The sequence below is a fragment of the Hypomesus nipponensis genome, chromosome 8, assembly GCF_054491055.1.
Source record: "Hypomesus nipponensis isolate SF chromosome 8, ASM5449105v1, whole genome shotgun sequence".
Lineage (NCBI taxonomy): Eukaryota > Metazoa > Chordata > Actinopteri > Osmeriformes > Osmeridae > Hypomesus > Hypomesus nipponensis.
The window spans coordinates 7,845,926-7,867,112 of NC_140368.1; the positions used below are offsets into that span (position 1 = coordinate 7,845,926).

General features: G+C 49.5%; 2 protein-coding genes across 6 annotated transcripts in view; both read right to left on the minus strand.

Annotated features, from left to right (window-relative positions):
- arhgap12b (Rho GTPase activating protein 12b) overlaps positions 1 to 5,536 on the minus strand; it is a 36,965-nt gene extending 31,429 nt beyond the window's left edge. The window contains exons 1-2 of one of the 5 annotated variants that reach the window (XM_084703127.1): positions 5,366 to 5,536; positions 817 to 1,612 (exon numbers count right to left, since the gene is read on the minus strand). In XM_084703127.1, coding sequence (XP_084559253.1) covers positions 817 to 1,512 — 696 coding nt within the window. In that variant the 5' untranslated portion in view covers positions 1,513 to 1,612; positions 5,366 to 5,536. Of the gene's footprint in view, positions 1 to 816; positions 1,613 to 4,591; positions 4,709 to 5,365 lie in introns of those variants that run through there. The other 4 variants (XM_084703122.1, XM_084703124.1, XM_084703125.1 and 1 more) reach the window with 4 other exon arrangements.
- A 706-nt stretch (positions 5,537 to 6,242) lies between these two features.
- LOC146274992 (kinesin-1 heavy chain-like) lies at positions 6,243 to 20,975 on the minus strand. Its single transcript, XM_084702875.1, has 26 exons — positions 20,836 to 20,975; positions 17,346 to 17,433; positions 17,125 to 17,198; positions 16,877 to 16,981; positions 16,701 to 16,749; positions 16,481 to 16,536; positions 16,138 to 16,225; positions 15,735 to 15,859; positions 14,963 to 15,067; positions 14,659 to 14,804; positions 14,412 to 14,560; positions 13,916 to 14,109; positions 13,538 to 13,606; positions 13,039 to 13,245; positions 12,692 to 12,835; positions 12,262 to 12,450; positions 11,936 to 12,053; positions 11,634 to 11,689; positions 11,408 to 11,517; positions 11,095 to 11,196; positions 10,943 to 11,003; positions 10,636 to 10,707; positions 9,779 to 9,883; positions 9,417 to 9,633; positions 9,064 to 9,193; positions 6,243 to 8,836 (listed from the first exon to the last, which is right to left on the minus strand). The coding sequence occupies exons 1-26, from the start codon at positions 20,959 to 20,961 to the stop codon at positions 8,830 to 8,832; spliced, it is 2,892 nt and encodes a 963-aa protein (XP_084559001.1). The 5' UTR covers positions 20,962 to 20,975; the 3' UTR covers positions 6,243 to 8,829.
- Between the last annotated feature and the right edge of the window lie 212 nt (positions 20,976 to 21,187).

Genomic DNA, 21,187 nt, shown 5'->3' on the forward strand with positions numbered 1-21,187 from the left:
GTGAGGTGTGATTGGTCATGGTGGGGTGTGATTGGTGATGGTGAGGTGTGATTGGTGATGGTGAGGTGTGATTGGTGATGGTGGGGTGTGATTGGTGATGGTGAGGTGTGATTGGTCATGGTGGGGTGTGATTGGTGATGGTAGGAGATGATTTACATTTTTCTGGGACTCCATGATTCATATCAGGATCATTATCGTTCAACCAGCGATATACGGGGGGGGGGGGGGGGTAATGATACAGGAAGGATCAGTGAGTGAGACTGCAATGGGGAGGGACCTCCTGGAGCTTCTCAATAAAAGAAACCTACGTTTAACAGTCACGACTCAAAACAGCTTTTAGAACGCACACACACACACACACACACACACACACACACACTTGCCCAGGCATCACATGCACACACTCCCCAAACACACACCTGTCCAAACACACGAGTGAAACGGAAGAACTGCGCTTTTGGCTGGGGACTGTAACAAACACCTGCAAAACTGTTGCAGCTCTCGTCTCGTCTGGTAAATGAGGCGGGAGAGTCGGCGGGGCGCTGGTGTGGAAGGAGGAGTGCTCTCCACGGGGTGTCATGAGCGGACACAGCGTGGTAGGAGATGAAGGGAGGGGAGAGAGCGCTGCTGTTCATTATCTAAGCTGACAGTAGCTGGTGGAGGAGAGGACAGCTATGCGCAAGAGTGTCTCTGAGGGGAGACGGGAGAAAGAGGGATGGTGAATGAGAGAGAGAGAGAGAGAGAGAGACACCCATTCAGAGGCAGGAGAGCGCGAGTGAGAAAAGGACAAGTTGACAAAAAGAAAGAGGAAAATACCTGCATGTGTTCAGTGGAGCTGCTGCTCAGATCGTCTCCAGATTCAGAGTCGTTCCGGGCCTTCTCCGACCCCTCCCCTGGCGAGTCCCCCGAGGGCGGGCTCTGGTCCGAGTCCGGGCTCTTGTTGTGGTTTCTGGGCGCCCGGAGAGGCGGCGAATCGGCCCGTTGCCGTGGCAGGGTGGAGTTACCAAGGAGATGGTTATTGTTGTTGTGCAGGAGGACCAGCTCGGCCACGCCCTTGCAGTGCCGTGGGCTCCCCGGGTTCTGGTTGCTGTCTCGGGCCAGGGAGGGCGGGGTCGTGTGGCCGGACGACGGCGAGGGCGTGGAGGACGGCGAGGGCCGCCCGAAACTGGACATCTCCAGGGGCCTGTTGAGGTTCTCGTCCGAGGCCCTGCGTATATCCAGAACCGTGGGCTTTACCCGCACCGTGCCCCCCGGGAGGATGGGCTTCTGAGGGGGCATGAGAGCCCGGCGCACCTCCCTGACGTACTGGGCGGGCACGTAGAAGGCCTTGGTCCCCTCCTCCTTCCTCACCTGCCACCAGTCCTCGTTGGTCTTCCTCACCAGCAGGTAGCACTCCCCCTGCTTGATGCTCACTGTCTTGTCTTTAGCTTTGTATTCATAGTCGTACTCCACCTCCACGTACACCTGGCCGGGAGCCAAGCCGAGCTCCGCGCGGCCCTCCCTCTCTGCCATGACTGGAAAAGGACTTCACGACCTCCGCTCAGCGATGGAGGGCTGGGAGGAGCCTCATGTCTCGCTGGGGTAGGGCAGGGGTGGGGAGGTCCGTTGAAACCTAAAGGAAGAGAGAAATGGTGGGGGAGTGGGATGGGGACCACAGTTAGATATGATAGACTGTTATCTTTACATATATTATAACAATGTGTTCACTCCCACCCCCAAAACAACCTCACCTTTGAATCCATAATCACACACACACACACACACACACAACTCCCTCTTACTTACATGACACATCCTATGAACATGAGTTACTGCCAGACATGCCTGTATGAGTTCAGATCAAACCGAAGCTATTTGGCCCCCCATCCGTCTTCCAAACCAACTGGATCAACAGACCGATCGCCGCGGTAACTGATCCGAGCGGACAGGAAATCCAACAGCGTAACCCGAGCGACCCTCTCATCGGTGCACACCGTGATGCCAAAGCAACCCTGCACAGATCTGACTGTGATCAGGTGACACGACACGACACACACACACACACACACACACACACACACACACACACACACACACACACACACACACACACACACACACACACACACACACACACACACACACACACACACACACACACACACACACACACACACACACACACGAGACCATGTCCTATTTATACATTGCCTGCACTGCCTCATCCCTACATACAAAGCATTAGCCTACTCAAACGCAATGCTGCTCATACAGCAGGTACAGAACATGACTGATGTTCACAAAGGGGGATCGCAGGGCTACATCCAGTATATCCCTCAGCGGTCCCATAGGAAGTTTCACAGAAAGACAGTCACTAACACAATAGGGTAAACAGCCGGCGGGGGTCCCTCCTTGTGATCCCATTTGTCATTGGCCTTTCTGGTTGGGTGAATCCCCTGGACGTTTCACCTCAAATAGCCCTCGCTGTGCTCAGGGTTAGCCCCATGCCCAGCAGAACCTCCCATGGCCCGGCACCATATCACATTCTCTTTCTTCTTCTCCAAATAGCCACCGCCACAGTCTAAGTGCTGGATATGGGGAGTGATGGGGGAGGAGGAAGAGCAGGTGTTTTCTCATTGGCCCGTGAGAGCACACTGTGTCCCAAAGAGGGCTCCTCTTCTTCAGAAACACACGCACACTGACGCAGACATACCCAGACATCCATAGGCTCAAAATAGATGTATTGGTGTATGGTGTGTGTGTGTGTGTGTGTGTGTGTTATAGAGAGAGATGCGTAACCCCTCAGGTCCTAGACTTAGGCGGTCTGCATTAGGTAATACCTACGACTTCGTGGGTATGTGTGTGTGTGACAGACTTCTGGGCCTGTCCATACAAAGGCCTGAACACAGAGACTCTATGTGGCTTACATGACTTAAGGAGGTGTGAGTGATTTGATGGTGTGTCTGAATGTGAATGAACTAGTCTGTTTGTGTGTGTGTGTGGGGGGGGTGGGGGGTCGTATGTGAGTCAGGGTCTATGTGCCATGCACCAATGAACAGGACCCCCTCCCAAAACACACACCCTGTTTCCAGTCCTATGCAGCACATTGAGGTATTCAGATACCAGATAACCCTGACACCACTGGAGCCAGTCTGCACACATTGTCAGGACTCGCTCACACACCAACATTCAACACCAGAGCTGTGAAAGTGGCGATCTCCCTCGCACCATTGTGTCCAGAGGAGTGCATTACCTCACAGCCATGGTGTGGCATTGTGTCTGACGTGCGAGCTGGAGACCATGAGGCTGCTGACGCTGATGCGAGCTGCGTTGTACAGATAGGGGCTATCTGTTGGGTCTAGAGTGCTTCTTCACACCAATGCTAGGACCAAGACACACTTATCCTGTTTCAGAGAGGATAAGCATATTCTGGTTCCCAAAAAGGAATAGATACCACCACAAATCCTGTGATTATTATGATGGCATTGCCCTGGGCAGCATCAACTTCTGAACTTGCTATCATGTCCTAGATTTGAAGGAAAACTACTGCCTAAACATTATTTCAAGGCAAAGTAAAAAGTTAGCTCGGAATAAGCTGTATTGCAACAGCTTTAAATGTAAGTGTACTTCACTGAGGTCTCGCCAACGCTTGAATTCCTCTCACACTGTCACAAATATTTTCCCCTTTAAATTATACCTGCTGCAGAGAAACAATATTGCTAAAAGCCTCCTGAGCAACAAAATAGTTTTTTTTGAAGGCACTCTCTCTCTCTCTAACCCTCTTCTCATCGTCGCATCATTTATTTGTGTGATAAGGTTGGCGATGGATCACGAGAATTCCAACTCAAATGAAGTTGGTTCGGGCGAGCCAGGAATTGTCTGATGCCTTCTGGAATTGAGTCAACATGTTGGTTGGTAATGTGGTATTTTAATACATTGCCTCGTATTGTACCTGATTGTTAAATAGATTCTTGTAGCTTCCTATTTCCCTGTTACCACTCTATGAGGCCACCAAAAACAATAAATAATAACACCACTTCCACCTTTAATCTTGACTAAAAACAGGTCTGCAGGTCTCTCTACCTTTACTCCTTTGACCTGTATTACGCTTTTAGATTTGAATGATCCATATGATGTGTCGATTAAGCTCCATTGGGAAAAGTGAACTTATATCTTTGATATTTAATATTAGCTTCCTAGGAATGCGGTAATAGCCTGGGAAAACTAGACCACAGTCAGATTACCATTTATCAGTCTCTTCACACACAAGGCCAGACCTTTGAATAAGGATATCATCATTAGCTAGGCTAAAGTGCACGACCCACGCGTTTGTCTCCAAGCATCTGCTCGGCAATCCAAGCAACAAAATACCGTGAAAGGGTGCATGTATGTCACAAAGATCGCAAGTGTATGCCTAAAACTGGATCTAAACGCATAATTTAAATGTGTATCTTAGAAAGCCAATTTTCTAAAGCCCAGAAAAGATTTGAAAGTCTGAACCTGGTCTTGAAAATCTGGTTTCGAAGATAGGCTACTCTTTTCTGCGCTTTTTATATGCATGCCTTTGTCCATATAGTTAATTCAAAACATGCCACATTGGATGTGCACCTACCAACAGCTGCTGTTCAGATGTTATCTATTCTGGTTCTGATTAGCCTATTGATTTCACGGAGAAAGTATTTTCTCCGCATCAACTTGGGAAGGATTGAACACCACACTGACAATCACATTTTGTGAGCGTCCAAACAATGCCTGAGGCTGGGGTTACCCTTCAGGGGAAACCGAATGTGGGGGCAGGGGTCCTTAGACGAGACTTTCAATAGACTGCTGAAATACAAAAGACTTTAATCCATATTCATTCACAACAAAAGAGTGTGATTCGAAATTACTAAGCATTCCCAGGCTGCATTCGTGAGTCCAAATCATCACAGATTTCAAAGAAATTAAAAATCGATTGAAGGCTACTGGATACTCCGGACACATTTATTTTTTCAACAAGAGTCCAAAATCAGTGCGTATGCTATCGACAATTAGGCCTATTGACCCAAGCATCCCGTTATTTGGTGGCAGGTTCGCTATGTATAATAACAGCGCGAAACGTTGATAACCATTTACCAAAAACAACCTTGCAAAGGCTACTTGCGACAATAAATAGATCCACAAACCAAACCATATCGTTGAAGGACGACATTTCTTGAAGAAAAAAAGTCATGTAAACCTTGGATGATCGCCTAAGCAAACAACATTGTTCGCGGTGAACACACTACAAAGTGAGCTATTTAGCAACAGCAGCAGACAAAGTAGCAACTCAGTAGGAACAATATCCTAGATTCAGGAGAAAAAAAAATCCGCAACAAACAATCCATACAGATATAAACTACAATACCTGCAGTTGAAGTCTTTCTTCTCGTGAAACACACCAACCAAAGTAACTGTTTAGTAGGAACTTTTTCTCCTGCTATTCCAGGCTTCACTCTTGAGGAGTATGCGACCGTACAGACTGTAGTCTGCGGATTCGCAGTCCCCCGCCTCTTTCACAACCTACCCGACGCTGTGCTAGGAGAACGCACTCCCACCCCGCCCGTCAGCCTGCCTTGATGGACTGTACACTGCAACACTCACGGTATGCCCTCTCGCGGCTCACCAACCCTCTCAGTTGGACCGATGTTAGTATGAAGGATAATGCATCTGTAATTAAATATATGGGTTCAATAGACAGCATAGCTAACAAGCATTTTTTACTGAGCATATTGTCCCAATGAAGATAACATTTACACAGGTTTCCACAAATAAGACATCGAGTTCATCATGAATAATTGAGTGTAGATTCATAATTCTTTTGTCACGTCATTTGGTAGCCACACTGAGACTGGACTATTTATTGGCTATGGCTTTGTTCTGTTCTGGCATGACATGCAGTAGGTGAAACAAGGTATTAAAGCGTACATTTACTGCGTTCCAATCTAAATCATAATTTCCTTATGGAAAGAAAGCTTTCATAGCGACCTCTGCTGGTGTGATTAGGTTAGCACATGAAATCAACTGAAGTCTGTTAAAGGCTACCAGAATTAACCATTTGTGGAATGGTCTTTCTGTAGGCAAGTGTAGGCTAATTAACTCCTCACTAACTGAAGTTATTCACTCAGCAACATGTTACGTCTTCTTCCATCTTTATACAGTCCTGCAATTGCCAAGACAAATATACTGAAGCACTATACTGAAGGCACCTCACTTCCGGTGGGAAAAGAAAATAACTGCACCAGTCAGCTCTCATTGAGACTTTATTGGCTTTATCTCTAGGGTAAAAACTTGAGGAACCGAGGCTACAGAAATCTTGAGGATTTATACTGCAATGCATCAATCTCCCAAAGGTTACACACAAGCACACACAAACATCATATACATGTACAGTGCTGTCCCGAGCAGAGTGAACCGTATTAACTGCTACAATCACTTCATTAAGTTATCCACCTGAAGCCAAACCCAGAGGACATCCAGTTGTTTCCGTTAAACAGTCGTCAGAGAGAGAGGCTTGTTTTAGGTACGGTTCACTTTCAGTTCTAAAAGTACATTTCAAAGTGCTTCAGGGTAAATTTGAACTTCATTGAACAAAAAGACATTAAAATAAACCAGAAACAGTTTCTCCCGATTAAGTGTCTTTGACCAGTTTTAAATTAAGGTTTTCACAACATTATTTTAACCAAGTAGTTAATCTTTACAATCAGTCAGGAGTTTGTAAAAGATCCTGGAGCTACCAATATGACAAAAGCTTCTCTTCCTGAGTGGTTTTGGATAGTTTATTTTCCACTCGGTCCACAAAAACGGTGAACAATAAAGGTGGTGGTGGGGGGGTGGGATAAAACAAGTTTGGTGGAGGGGTATAAAATGAAATACAGAAAGTAAAACTACAAGTCCCATCTGTCAGCCTGCCTGTCATAAATAAACAGTATCTACCAGCCACAGCACAGAGGTGTTGCTAAAGCAAACAGGCAACCACTGAGAGGAAAAACAGGACCTTTATGAGAGCCGTCCCGCCTCTACCAAGACCAGCCAGTTCTATCCCAATCCACCCTGTCACCATCACATGATGAATCGGTTTGGAGCAACAGAGGAATTGGTGACTCTTGAATGAATCAGACACACAGATTAATTCATCGAAAATATAGCTAACAGCAAGAAAGCAAAAAAACAACAAAAAAAACTACTCCAAGTACAGTACAAGTTCAAAACAACACCAAGACAATACCCCTCAACGCAGGCACATGGAAGACATGAATGTGCACACATCAGATGATCGAATAATCAAACATGATTAAAAAAGAGGGGAACATGGGGAAGGTTGGAAAGGGAGGGGTTAACAGTATATGAGATGACCCCCCTCTCTTCTATAGGACACTCCCCACTGCTAACGGCTATTCTGCCACACTCCTCCACAGGCCAGAGGATGGGGCAAACAACCTCAATGCCTGGGAGATTTGGAACACACTAGGATCCCCTTAAGGGATTGCTTGCACAGAAAAGATCACTACCGCTTTGGCTGATGGTTCCCACTTTACAATGAGGTCTGATACATCCTCCATCGATCCAGATATATCAAGAATTTGTCGTCTGTGGTAACTTGGACATTGAGACGGAGGGAGTGCGACAGTACGCGCTGGCGTGTGCAGATAGGCCTGGCGGAGCGGCGAGGTAGCTCTGTCACGTCCTCGTCATGCAGTACGGTGACGGTGACAGTGGCTTGGATACTGTGAGCTGCTCCACTGGGATGCGGGGAGGAGTCCGGTTGCTTTCCTGCCACCCGCCTCACTTCACAGTCCAATTGTTCTGTCTTCTACAGTAGTGCATTGAAATAGCCAATAATAAAATATGTGCTATACAGGATTTGAATCCCCAAAAATAAGATGTAAAAAGAGCTATATAAAAAAAAAAAAAAAAATCCAGTGCTTTCTGCGAAACAGAACAGTAGTTTCTTTTTTATAAGCCTTTAACTTTTAAAACAAGTTTGTTGACTCAGCCAGGAGGGGTACTTTCAGTACATTAATTATTATTACCATCACCTGCAGACAATCTTCCGCTATATCCTTTCCTCTTTCTTTTAGTGTTTTTTCTTCTCCTTTTCTTCAGGAAAACCCACAAGGTTACATTCATCTTGGCACAGTAGACTAAAATCACAGGACGTGAACAATAAATTCGGTGCAATCAAAATGGAGCCATGGGTGTTAGTAGACGTTAATTCTTTGTTGGGATTGCTCGTCATGTTTGTTTTATGTTTAAAATGATTATTTTGCGAAAACATTTTGTGCTGGGCAACAAAACGAGCTCAAGGGAGAAACTGCCCCACCCAGGACTAGGACGTGTGAACCCTACGTGCGGGTGTGTGTGTGTCGTGTTTAGGGTGTGTGTGTGTCGTGTTTAGGGTGTGTGTGTGTCGTGTTTAGGGTGTGTGTATGTCGTGTTTAGGGTGTGTGTGTGTCGTGTTTAGGGTGTGTGTATGTCGTGTTTAGGGTGTGTGTGTGTCGTGTTTAGGGTGTGTGTGTGTCGTGTTTAGGGTGTGTGTATGTAGTGTTTAGGGTGTGTGTATGTAGTGTTTAGGGTGTGTGTATGTAGTGTTTAGGGTGTGTGTATGTAGTGTTTAGGGTGTGTGTATGTCGTGTTTAGGGTGTGTGTATGTCGTGTTTAGGGTGTGTGTATGTAGTGTTTAGGGTGTGTGTATGTAGTGTTTAGGGTGTGTGTGTGTCGTGTTTAGGGTGTGTGTATGAAGAGGAGTGGTCCCTTGTGACAGGACACTGTTCTGGAATGCGAGCGTCTCTGGGGGATCTTCGCGTCTCTCTCTGTTCTGGCGTGTTCTCTTCAGCAGCTGAGGAGAGAGAGAGAGAGAGAGAGAGAGAGAGAGAGAGAGAGAGAGAGAGAGAGAGAGAGAGAGAGAGAGAGAGAGAGAGAGGAGAGAGGGAGAGAGGGAGAGAGGGAGAGATGGAGAGAGAGGGAGAGAGGGAGAGAGAGTTGTGTTGGAGGTGTGGACAGGCCCAGTGCTGTGTAGACCATGTTAACAGGAGGATTCGAGCGCCCGCCTCCTCCGGCACTCACTTCTCCTGCTGCTTGTTGGCTCCGCCTCCTCTGATGCTCACTGCCGGGCTGTTCTGGAAGAATCCGGCCCGGTGGACGTTGGGGTGGGTAGGGGAGGCCACGGGGGGCTGTCCTGGCCGGATGGGTTTGGCTGGGAAGAGGGAGGACAGGGACAACACACAGCGGGGGTTAGACCCAGTCTGGGGACCCAGGTCAGGTCAGTCACAGGGACATTAGTCACCGTGTGCTTTGCTTTGTGTCATACATCCACACTGGAAACACACGCCCATTGAGAGCAGTCCTTAAAGTGAGTGTGTGCCGGCTGTGCATTCCTTTACCCTTCCGTGTGTGTGTGTGTGTGTGCCCAGCCTCACCGATCTGAGCAGAGTGGCCCCTCCTGGCCATGTTCTTGGCCCTCACGACCTCCTTGATGCGGTCCACCTCCGTCTGGTAGCGCTTGCGGTCGCGGGCGGCGTTCTCCTTGGCCTCCTTCAGGGCCGTCTCCAGGGCCTTGACCCGCTCCACCGTGGCCCGCAGACGCTTCTCCAGCTTGGGCAGCTCGCAGCGCAGGTCGGCGTTGTCGCGGACCAGCTGGGTGGTGGGGGGGGAGGGTGTTACTGCGGGATCACTTCAGCTTGGACACACACCGGGAAGGAGGATTGCAGTTCACAGAGCACCTGGCTGAAACTAAGCTTACAGGGTGTGTGTGTGTGTGTGTGTGTCTGCGTGCATTTACCTGCTTGTGGACCTTGGTGAGCTGTTCCAGGTTGTTCTCCAGGAAGGAGATCTTCTGTTTCTGGGCGGCGCTGCCACCCGTGTCATCAGAGTCCATCTCGGCACTCTGGATGGACACACAGGACTGGAGTTCAGACCGGGCGACCGCAACATAGACATACTGCATCCAACCAAGGTTTCACATGAAAGCTAGTGATATAGCAAGGCAGAGGCCGTATATAGTGGGGAGGAACTGATGGAGTCTTCTTTATCTATTGTGACACACTCAAATCAATAGAACTTTGAACACCCTCTCTCCCCCTCCCCCTCTCTCATGTTTGCAGTCCTTGTAGATTCCAAAATAGCTCATTTTCCACCTCTGGCGATGGCTCAGTCAAAAACAGGAACGTGGGAGGGACATGGGACATCAACAGGAATCCAATGTGGTCATTCCCAGCAGATGAGAAATCCCATTCTGCCAGCAGGCCGCTACGCTAAACTGGCAGGGTGGATCGCATTCGCTCCGATCCCAGAGAAGGATGTTCTCCCATTCAGTTGGGTTTTCCTGTAGGAGGGGGGGTTCGGAGCCTTACTGGGGAATGTGAGTGTCTGCCAAAAGCGTATTTACATGCGCTGCCTTTGAAGAAGAGCTGACCTAGATAACGTCAGACGCGTCTCCTTCTCAGACCCAGACTCAGAACAAGTGATAAACATCTAACGGGGTGTGTGTGGGTGGAGTCTACCCAAAGTGCATCAATAAAGTATGATTGGTTCCATTCCAGTCTTACCACCTTGAGGGAGGATATTTGACAAAGGCCAATAATAAATGCTGCATGCCTGTGTTTGTGTGTGTGTGTGTGTGTGAATCTGTGTGTGTACCTTCTTGACCCTGGTGGCCAGATCCTGGACAAACAGCCTGCGGAGGTTGTGGAGTGTCTGCAGCTCCTTGGCCTGTATGGAGACAGGGAGTTTAGAGAAACACACACACATACATAGGCACACACACACACACACACACACACACACACACACACACACACACACACACACACACACACACACACACACACACACACACACACACACACACACACACACACACACACACACACACACACACACACACACACACACACACACACACACACACACACACACACACACACACACACACACACCAACTCACCACTGTCTCCTCAAGTCCTTTCAAGTCCTGTCTGGCCTGCTCCCTTCTATCCTGCATCACCCTGGAAACAACCCAAACACACACAAGTGAGCACACAAACAAACACTTCTTTATTGACGTACGCGCGTGTGTGTGTGTGTGTGTGTACATACGTGAGCTCGTGCAGCTTGCGGCTCTTCTCCTGGTCGGTGGTCTTCAGCTTCTCGTGCTCCACCCTCAGTATCTCCTGCTCCAGCATGATCTTCTGGTTCAGACTGGACACACAGCAAACACCAGTAAACCTTCTGGACTCGGGTTGTGTGTGTGACAGAGGAAGTGCAGGTGTGTGTGAAAGAGTGAGAGTAAAGGTGTGTAAGTGAGTATATAAATGTGTGTGAGTTAGTGCACAGGTGTGCGTGTGAGTGAGTGTATAAATATGTGAGTGTATAAATGTGTGAGTGAGTCTACAGGTGTGTGTGTTCTTACTCCTGGAGGTCGGTGATGAGCTTCTCCTTGGTGTCCAGTTCATCCCTCAGGTTGCTGATCTGCTTCTGGTGGCTCTCTCTGTGGGACTGGATCTGCTTCTCCACGGCATCCTGACACACACACACACACACGTTTACCACCACAGGAATCATGCTTTAACCAGCCAAAGGTTGTAAAATCATTGCATTCATTCTTTGGTGTAGTCTTTTTGGATGTGTGCCCATACTTTGACTTCATTGGCTGACTGGACCTCGTTCTCCTTCTCCAAGGTGTGGACTTTCTCTGTGAAGGAGGGAGTTTGTGTCAGCCACTATATGACCACTTGGTGGCGCCAGTGGAGAGATAAATCAGTTCTCTAAAATCCCCTTCACCGAGATCCATGTATTCGATTCCTGTTGACTTTACTCATCATAAAATCACATCATCCAATTGTGTCATGGTGGAATGTGAGGCCTGCATGGGGAGGTGAGGGTGTGTCGGGTCCCATGAGGTGAGTGACGCTCGTCCCTGGAGAGCAGCGGAGTTTACCCTGGGCGCTGATCTTGACCAGCTCCTCAGTGAGGGAGTCCACGTTCTCCTCCAGCTGCCTCTTCTTCTGCTCCACGTTCTGCAGGTACTCCGTCAGAGACTTGATCTTTGCCTCGTGCTGCAGGCAGGAAGGGTGGGGGGGGGAGGGGGGTGGAGGGGGAGACAGGTCAGCACTCGTGGACTGAACATGAATCAGACATCACAACCTGGGTCGCCCAATGCAAAGTATAAATGTAATCTGCGCGTCGTGCTAAACGAACTGTTCCCAGCGCTGTGACCCCCCCACCGCACCTGTGTGCTTCCAGCCGGCGACGGGCGGCCGTTACCTGGGAGATGCGCAGCTGGCAGGCGGCCAGCTCCTTGTCGTTCTCCTCCATCTTCTGGGTGCTGTCGGCCTGCGCGCTCTCCAGCTGCCTGCTGCGCTTCACCAGGGTCTTCACCTCAGACTTCATCTTGCTGATGTAGAGGCGCGCCACCGTGAACTCCTCGTCGATCAGCCCGCTGCTCTCGTGTTGCTGCGTGGGGTGGGGGGTGTGTGTGTGTGTGTGTGTGTGTGTGTGTGGAGAAGTGAGAGAGAAAAATATGCAAGTCAAACATGTCAAGTTTACTTTGTGGCAGACTTGGCTCTTGAAGCTATTGTAGTAATCTTCCACAATCAGTGCATGCATAAGAGACAGGTCAAGTCCCTCCAAGAAGCATGGTTCCAGAAGCATCCCTGTCTCACAGCAGGACTTCCTGGTGGCCCCAGAGACCGACCTTGATGTCGTTGCTGCCCACGGCGATGCCGATCTCCGCCAGGTCCTTGAGCAGAGAGGACATCATCTCCGTCACCCTCTTCTTCTGGTGGTTGGTCATCTCCTTCAGCTTCTGCAGCTCCGAGTCGATGGAGGCCAGGATGCTCTGGAGGAGAGAGGGGCAGGGGGGGAAGAGCGGGGCGAGGAGAAAGTTCTAGAACGTCCGTCAAGCTTGGGAGAAGATCTTTTTTATTTTTTTTGTGGAGTGTGAATGTTGAAGTGGGGCTCCCTGTAGCAGAGGGGAGGGGGAAGCAGGGGGAGGGGGAAGGGGAGGGGGGGTGATTGAAGCTTTTTTCCTCGGTCTCTCACCGACTTCTGGTTGAGCTCCTCGCTGAGAGCCTCAAACTCCTTGGTCTTGTCCTCCACCTCCTGGCTCTTCTGGTCGTAGTTGACAGCCAGCTCCTCCAGGGCCTGCAGCACCTCCTTCACCTCGTCCTTGGACGCCTCGTTCTCCGCCTGCAGGCGGTTCAGCTCCCCCTGCAGGCTGTCGTGGTCGCGCCGCGACGAGGCCAGCAGCTACGGCGTGAGGGGGGATCATGTCGATCACGCGAGTCACGCCATGCCACACCAGCTGAGGTAGCAGTGCATCGCCTCGGTGTTTCTAACTCGATAGACGCCGCCCAAAACTTAGTGCGGATCTCATGTGTATGCTGGTGTGTGGAGTGAGAGACAGACTCCAAAGCCCTAATGGAGTGCTGCTGTGACCCCCCGTGGAGGGACTAATGGGCTCACTAATAACAGACTGATGGGGGCCAGAGGCTAGGACTGGTGGGGAGGGGGGACGTGTGTGTGTGTGGGGGGGGCTCACCTCCTCCTGGTCCAGCATCTGCTGCTTCAGTTTCTCAGCCAGCTGGCTCTGCTGGTTGATCTCATCATCCTGAGAGAGAGACATAGAGAGAGAGAGAGAGAGAGAGAGAGAGAGAGAGAGACACAGACAGAGAGAGAGAGAGAGAGAGAAAGAGAGAGACAGAGAAAGAGACAGAGACAGAGACAGAGAGAGAGAGAGAGAGAGAGAGAGAGAGAGAGAGAGAGAGAGAGAGAGAGAGAGACCGGCGGATGACACGTCTTGGGATAACTAACAGCTGCTCGGAACATGTCCTCGTCCTTCAGGTGAAGGCATTGAAACCCCGACAACTACTCCAGACTGCCCTTGCCCCCCCCCCCCCCCCCCCCGCTCCGCCCCCACCTTGTCATCCAGCTGCTTGTACAGCTTGGCCAGCTCCGCCTCGCACTTCTCCTTCTCGGCGTCGGTGAGCCGGACCCCTGGGATCCCCGCGGGCGAGGGCGCCATCTTCTCGTTGTTCACCACGTTGTCCAGAGCCTGGACCTCGGCCTGGGCCTTCTCCTTGTCGAACTGCTCCTCCACCGGCACGCTCTCGCCTGCAGGGGGGGGCGACACGCACCAACAGTCGACTACATAGCCGCGCAGACCCTGTGCGTGTCTAATAAGAAGCGGCCTTGAGCAGACAAAAGACTCTTTCTTTGGTATCCAGGCAACACGTTGGTCTGATTTCCTGTTTGAGCCCAAGAGAGGACGACCATGACTCGGCGATAAAGTCACTCTACTGAGAATCAGCTGAGATTAGTGGATCGAATAAAGGCGGAGAGGGGCATTTGTTTCGAGGTGGCCGGCCTGCCCATCCCATCCAGGCCTGGGGGAGGGGGGGGGGGTTAGCGCTCACCGTTCCTCCAGCGGTTGAGCTCGCTCTCCAGCCAGGTGACGGTGCTGCGCAGGCTCTTGTTCTTCTCCTTCTCCTTCTCGTACTTCTTCTTCCACTGCTCCGCCGTCAGCTCCACGTTCAGACACACCGTGTTCTTGATGGTCTTCGCTCTGAGGGGAACACACACACACGGTGGGGCCAGTGAAGGTTCATGTGGCAGGCTGTGCGTGTGAGTGCGTCATGTGTGTTCCAGGCCCGGCGGGCACACCTCTGTCCGAACATGAGGGTGGACTTGGACTCGGACTCGTTGTAGGAGGAGGGGGAGCAGCAGATGACGATGGTGGTCCGACAGTTTCCCCCCAGGGAGTCCTGCAGGATACGGGTCATCTTGCTGTCTCTGTAGGGGATGTAGGACTGGGGGGAGGTGGGGGGGTTAGAACAGCCTCCAGAGTGCAGTTACACAGCTAGGGAGCAGTTCTCACAACTGTGGATTTATATTTTGTGAGCAAGGCTTTCCTAAAAACCTGCTGGCAATACTGTGTTTTGGATTCTGCACACCAATGTGATCTCACCGTGCCTTCTGCCAGCGCTGAGATCACATTGCCCAGCGACGACAGCGACTTGTTGATGTTTTTCGCTTCGTCCAGAACGGCACCCTCCGCTCCGGTTTTACTGACCTGCGCACATGCACCAGACACACAGAGGAAGAGACAAACACAGACACTACGTCAAACACAGTGTCTCACATACACACAGTCACACACACACGGTCACATGCACACAGCATCACACACAGTCACACATTATTTTAGGCAACCCTAACCCAAACCCAACAAACAGGTCCTTGTGACAACTCAGATCCCAACTTAGATCATATCATCTGAGAGAAGATGGACATTCCCAACCTGCAGATAAAGGCCCTCGACAGTGTCAAGTCGACACACAGGGAGTACGTTCTGAACACCACCAGATAGACGAGGAATCAATAAGAACCGTGCATGATAAGTTGTGACAGTAACCAGATTATGACGAAGATGGTGACAAGAGGAATGTTCATGTCTTTGGTTGGAGCTTAATGCCATCCTTGGCTTATCGTCAGCTTATTTGATGAGGAGATTATGAGGAGGTGTGCGTGTGTGAGGGGAGGCAGCAGGCGCTCCCAGATCCTGTACCTGAATGACCGTGCGCTGAGTTAGCTAAGGATGCTAACACATCCCCATGTTGAGGGGTTGTGGTCTCTAAGGGGAAAAGGGGCGTGTCAGCACGGAGTGTCTGTGTGACGAAATGGCAAGCGGAGGCAGAAAAATGAGGAGAGAGAAAGAAAACAAACAGACGGGCTCCTACTTTTTCGCTCCCGGCCAGATCGACGAGGTAGAGTTTGCCGCTGAGCTTCTGCTCCGTCTGAGTGTTCTCCTGCTTCACGTTGATGAGGAAGATGCTGTGACTGCGGGAGCTGTGCTCGTTCATGTCTACGACACACGCACACGCACACACACGCACACACGCGCACACACAATAGGAGTTGAGGGCCTCTATCCAGTCACTTTACTCATGCAACATTTCTTCAGTGTTTACCGAGTGGCTGGATGGAACTGAGTACGAGTAGGCATAAGCTAGGCCTCCACCTCCAGAGAGTCAGGAGATGTGGTGGGGTGGAACCCATGAGAGACAGCAGGGGCTGGGGGGGAATGAGGTTGGAATCTGGGATGTTTGTGGAGGTTTGTGGGAGACGGGGGGGGGCGCTCACTTGTGACGGCCACGTGCCTGTTGGACTTGCCCTCATCGATGGTGTCCATGACCTCCTCAGGGCTGCATACGAAGCGCTCGGTACACCCCTGGAGACAAGGGCCGCACAAGGAACCACTGTCTTCAACGGGCAAAGCAATACTGGCTTCCACAATGGGATGATTATTATTGGGATATGGGGGGAGGGACTGTGTTGTTGGGTAACGTTGCGATCAATGAGAACACTAAAATGAAGACCTTTACTTCTACCCCGTCATGCACTCATGTTCCGCGTGTCACATCTAGGCCCAGACTTTCCCGTAAACCAGGCTGTCCTCGGGTTTCCTGTAAAAGAAGGTTCTCACCTTGACGTACGGCACCCTGTTTTTGTCCTCGTGCACAGACAGGTTGGTCTTTGATACTGTGGATGAGGGGAGTCAGATGAAGACACGGTGTTTCGCGGTTATTCAGTGTTTCATGGGGTTGGATTGTCTTGACTGTTAACATCGAAGGCCTCAACAGTATGTAGGACTAGTACAAGAAAATAACTAGGGACAAATGCTTAGTGTCAGAGCGCTTACATACCATCCAGCAAGTCCCTGATCTTGTCCAAGTAAATCTCAAAATAGGAGACCTGTAAAGGAGAGATTTGGTTACCGAACAACCAAGAGTAGCAGACTTCCTACATGAATTAACTTTCCTGAACACGTGGGCTTCCTAACAATCTTCAGGTCTATGCTATCAATGCTGACTTGCCGTACCTTGATATGAAACTCCAGGTTCTCGTCCATGGAGTAGATATAGTTGAAGATGTCCTGGACGATCCTGGGGATGATGCCCATACCATCCTGATCATGGAGGTTCCCCTGCACAGAGCCCAGACATATCATCAACCATCTGTAGGTTCACTTTGTAGTAGGAGGTCAGTAACACTAGTTACTGGAAGAACCAACCACATTAGAACCAGTAATTCAACAGTAGCTAACTCGTAGCTAGCCCTAGCTCTGACCTCCATTGTGTGCGTTTTCCCAGAGGAGGTCTGCCCATAGGCAAATATGGTACCGTTGTAGCCATCCAGGACATCTGTAGAGGAAGAGGATATAGAAATGATAAGAGTGCTAGTGTGAGGGCAGGCCAAACCAATGAAGTGTGGAATGTGTCTACTGTCACCTTGACACCAGTGTTTGGTGCTAAAGTTACCACACTTGTGTGTGGGTAGCCCAGGCATACCTTTGACGATCTTCTGAGCGCACGCCTCGTACACTTGCTCCTGCGACGTGTTGGACTGCAACACACGGTCAAACATGTACGGTTTGCCCTGGAGACGAAAACAATGAGGTCAGGAATGATTTCGAAAAGACAAGACAAGTAGGTTCAACTGAGAGGCCCAGTTTCCCAGACATGGATTAAGCCTTGCCCTAGCCTAAACACTTTTTTCAATGGAGATCTTCATTGAATTTTCTCTTTTCTTAGGACTAGGCTTAATCCATGTCGGGGAAACTGGGCCATAGTCACCTTGACCCAAGCATAAAATAGCCCATTCACCCTTTGCCTTTCCTATTTGCCATTTCACACTGTGCCTCCAACCTTTATGTCTATATCTACACAACCCCCACTTCAAACAACTTATGTGTCGGACAACTCAAACCACAATGCAAGTGTACAGGTACGTCATTAATAGTCTGACCATTAGCCATCTAGTTGCTGGCTCTTGAGAACCACTGACAGACCACTTTCACAAGGCAAACACTCATTCCAAATCAGGTTAGCCAGTGAGGAGATGGTCATTACTGAAGGGAGATCTACAATCTAACCTTTCTAAGAGCTCTGACAAGACCAGACTAATACCCAGAGACAGCTAGCCTAGAAAACATCCCCATCTGTCTCTGTTTAATATGCAAAGGGTCTTACTGGCCGTAACAACAGACACTGATGTGCATCGTATAATGTCTGGTCTAAATTAGACAAAGAAGGGACAAAAAAAAAAAGAGCTAAAGAGAAGGATTTTTCATGATAGGCTTAGAGATGTGTCCTACAGACAGCAAGAAGACAGACTGGAAGAGAGGGAGATTTGTGTTTGCTCATTCTAAAGCTGTGTTCAGGCCTGGGAAGCCACAGAACACAGCAGCGGGCCGGGCCGGGCCGGGCCGGGGGTGGTCTGGTGGGATTTAGGGACCGCATGAGAAGGCCCCCATCAAAGCCTTGTCTAGGCAGCACATAGGCCTACTGCATACGCTGATTCAGCGAGACTTACCACAACCGAAACTGCGGCACAGATGCAGGTGGCTCAGTCTTAGCTGGGGGCACAGGAGGAAGAGGTGCAAAGATTTGCTCTGAGATGCTGCATCGACCGTGTCGACGAGAAACACGCCTGCAGCCAGCCTGCTTGGGAGGACTGTTACCCAGGCACAGTCTGCTAGGGGGTGAACTGTTACCCAGGCACAGTCTGCTAGGGGGTGAACTGTTACCCAGGCACAGTCTGCTAGGAGGTGAACTGTTACCCAGGCACAGTCTGCTAGGGGGTGAACTGTTACCCAGGCACAGTCTGCTAGGGGGTAGACTGTTACCCAGGCACAGTCTGCTAGGGGGTGGACTGTTACCCAGGCACAGTCTGCTAGGAGGTGAACTGTTACCCAGGCACAGTCTGCTAGGGGGTGAGAACTGTTACCCAGGCACAGTCTGCTAGGGGGTGAACTGTTACCCAGGCACAGTCTGCTAGGGGGTAGACTGTTACCCAGGCACAGTCTGCTAGGAGGTGAACTGTTACCCAGGCACAGTCTGCTAGGGGGTGAGAACTGTTACCCAGGCACAGTCTGCTAGGGGGTGGACTGTTACCCAGGCACAGTCTGCTAGGGGGTAGACTGTTACCCAGGCACAGTCTGCTAGGGGGTGAGAACTGTTACCCAGGCACAGTCTGCTAGGGGGTGAACTGTTACCCAGGCACAGTCTGCTAGGGGGTGGACTGTTACCCAGGCACAGTCTGCTAGGGGGTGAACTGTTACCCAGGCACAGTCTGGTAGGGGGTGGACTGTTACCCAGGCACAGTCTGCTAGGGGGTGAACTGTTACCCAGGCACAGTCTGCTAGGGGGTGGACTGTTACCCAGGCACAGTCTGCTAGGGGGTGGACTGTTACCCAGGCACAGTCTGCTAGGGGGTGGACTGTTACCCAGGCACAGTCTGCTAGGGGGTGGACTGTTACCCAGGCACAGTCTGCTAGGGGGTGAGAACTGTTAGTGATTCCCATTGTTCTGGGTAAAGAAATGTATCCACCACCAGGGTTATCTATTTAAAGACAAATGGGGTCAAAGAAATGTTCCACTCCTATTACAGTATTATCCCGTAATACCCCATAGTTCCTCACCTCATAATAGCACCACACCCCTCAACCATCTAGTTGTTCTCACTGTGCGAATGACAACACAGCACAGTCTAAAATGATCATCGGTCAGATGTTGGACAAAACCAGTTTCTTTCCACATTCATGCCTCAATGTAAAGAGTGAAGAATATCCTGGATTCATACAATATTTACTGCAGAGCCCTCAAGTCGTAACAAGTTATGCAATCCCCTGTAGGTAAAATCTTAGTAAGTACATAGTCTCATACAACTTTCATTTAATTGAAAGCCATTGAGATGCACGCCACACCCTTCAGAACATAATCTAGCACAAACCAAATGTTGTCTTTTGGTGTCTGACTGGAGTGTCTGTCACACATTTATGTAACACTCCGAGGGTTGAGCTTTGGTTGTGCTAACGTTTTGCTTCGGAACGTCAAATTTGACCATGAAGTTTGACCCAGCTAACAATTTTACGATTATGACTGGAGTCATGTGTAATTGTAAGGGCGTGTGACCTAGGCAAAGAAATTTAGATAGATTTCTGTTTTCAATGCATTACTATTCTTCAACCTCGTTTGTGTTTTCTCAAGATACTCCGCTTGCATAAAACACAAAGAGAAGTAGGCCTACTTTGTTGTAGAAGTTAAGCTAATAAATCTGTCAATTAATGTCTGTGATGATTGCGTCTTCAACGTGACCATGCCCATGTCATGTGTCAACTGGGAGTAGTTAGCCAGTCAGCTAGCTAGCCTAAGGTTACCAAGACCAGCCAAAAGAAATTCGTTAACTCTTATTTGATGAGATTGTCTAGTCTTATTTCAATGTGATCCATACAATGTGATACATTCTCTAGCTAGCTAATAGTTGTTGGAGACGTCGGGTCCGTGCGATGATGACAAGCTAGCTAGCTAGTCAACTAGCTAACATTAACTGGGACCATGTAGCCTACGCTTCCAAGATTTTTCTAGCAAAATCAAAGTATTTCTTGCATGCCAGTTAGCCATCTAATTGACAGGCTAAAGTTAACAAGTCTGAAAAGAATGATCGCTTGAACGTCATTAAATTGATTAATGTTTCAGCTGGTAGTTGTCAAATTGTCCTTGTAGTAATCTAGTTTACAGTAGCTGCTGTTGTGTATGCTAAACTAGCTCTAGCAAGCTAACTTTCTATTCTGTCACTTTAATTTGTTTTATCCTAACAATTTCTTGTCACTTGATCATTCAGGGTGGGGTACGGACTGTCAATATCCACACAGTAAACTTATGAAAAATATGGGTGCATTATTAATGAAATATCCACAGGGTCACCTACTAGTACTTTACAAGCTAAGCTACAACTAGGCGAAGCAACTGCTAGTTAGCAGGGTGGCAAGAGACTTACCCCAAGTAGTACACTGTCCTCCCCCTGAAACTTGGGGATATATTTGTCCCCTCTCGTCACCTCCGAACTGTTCAATGGCCTAAAACGGCACATCACTTTGATGGTGCATTCGGCCGGGTCCGCCATCTTCGCCTACGTCCACAGATGAACTTACAAGACCGATCCGGCTGCAACACAACAGTACTACTTGCTATCAGTATCTGGCTACAACAAGACAAGTCCTGAGGCAAACCGAGGCCGCACCCCTGAACGCTTCAATGATGGGCTCAGTCTTTCCTCTTCTCTGACTTGGTCAACTCCAGAGAAAAAATATCAATTAAAAGGAAATAATTTCCACACAATGGTGGAAGAC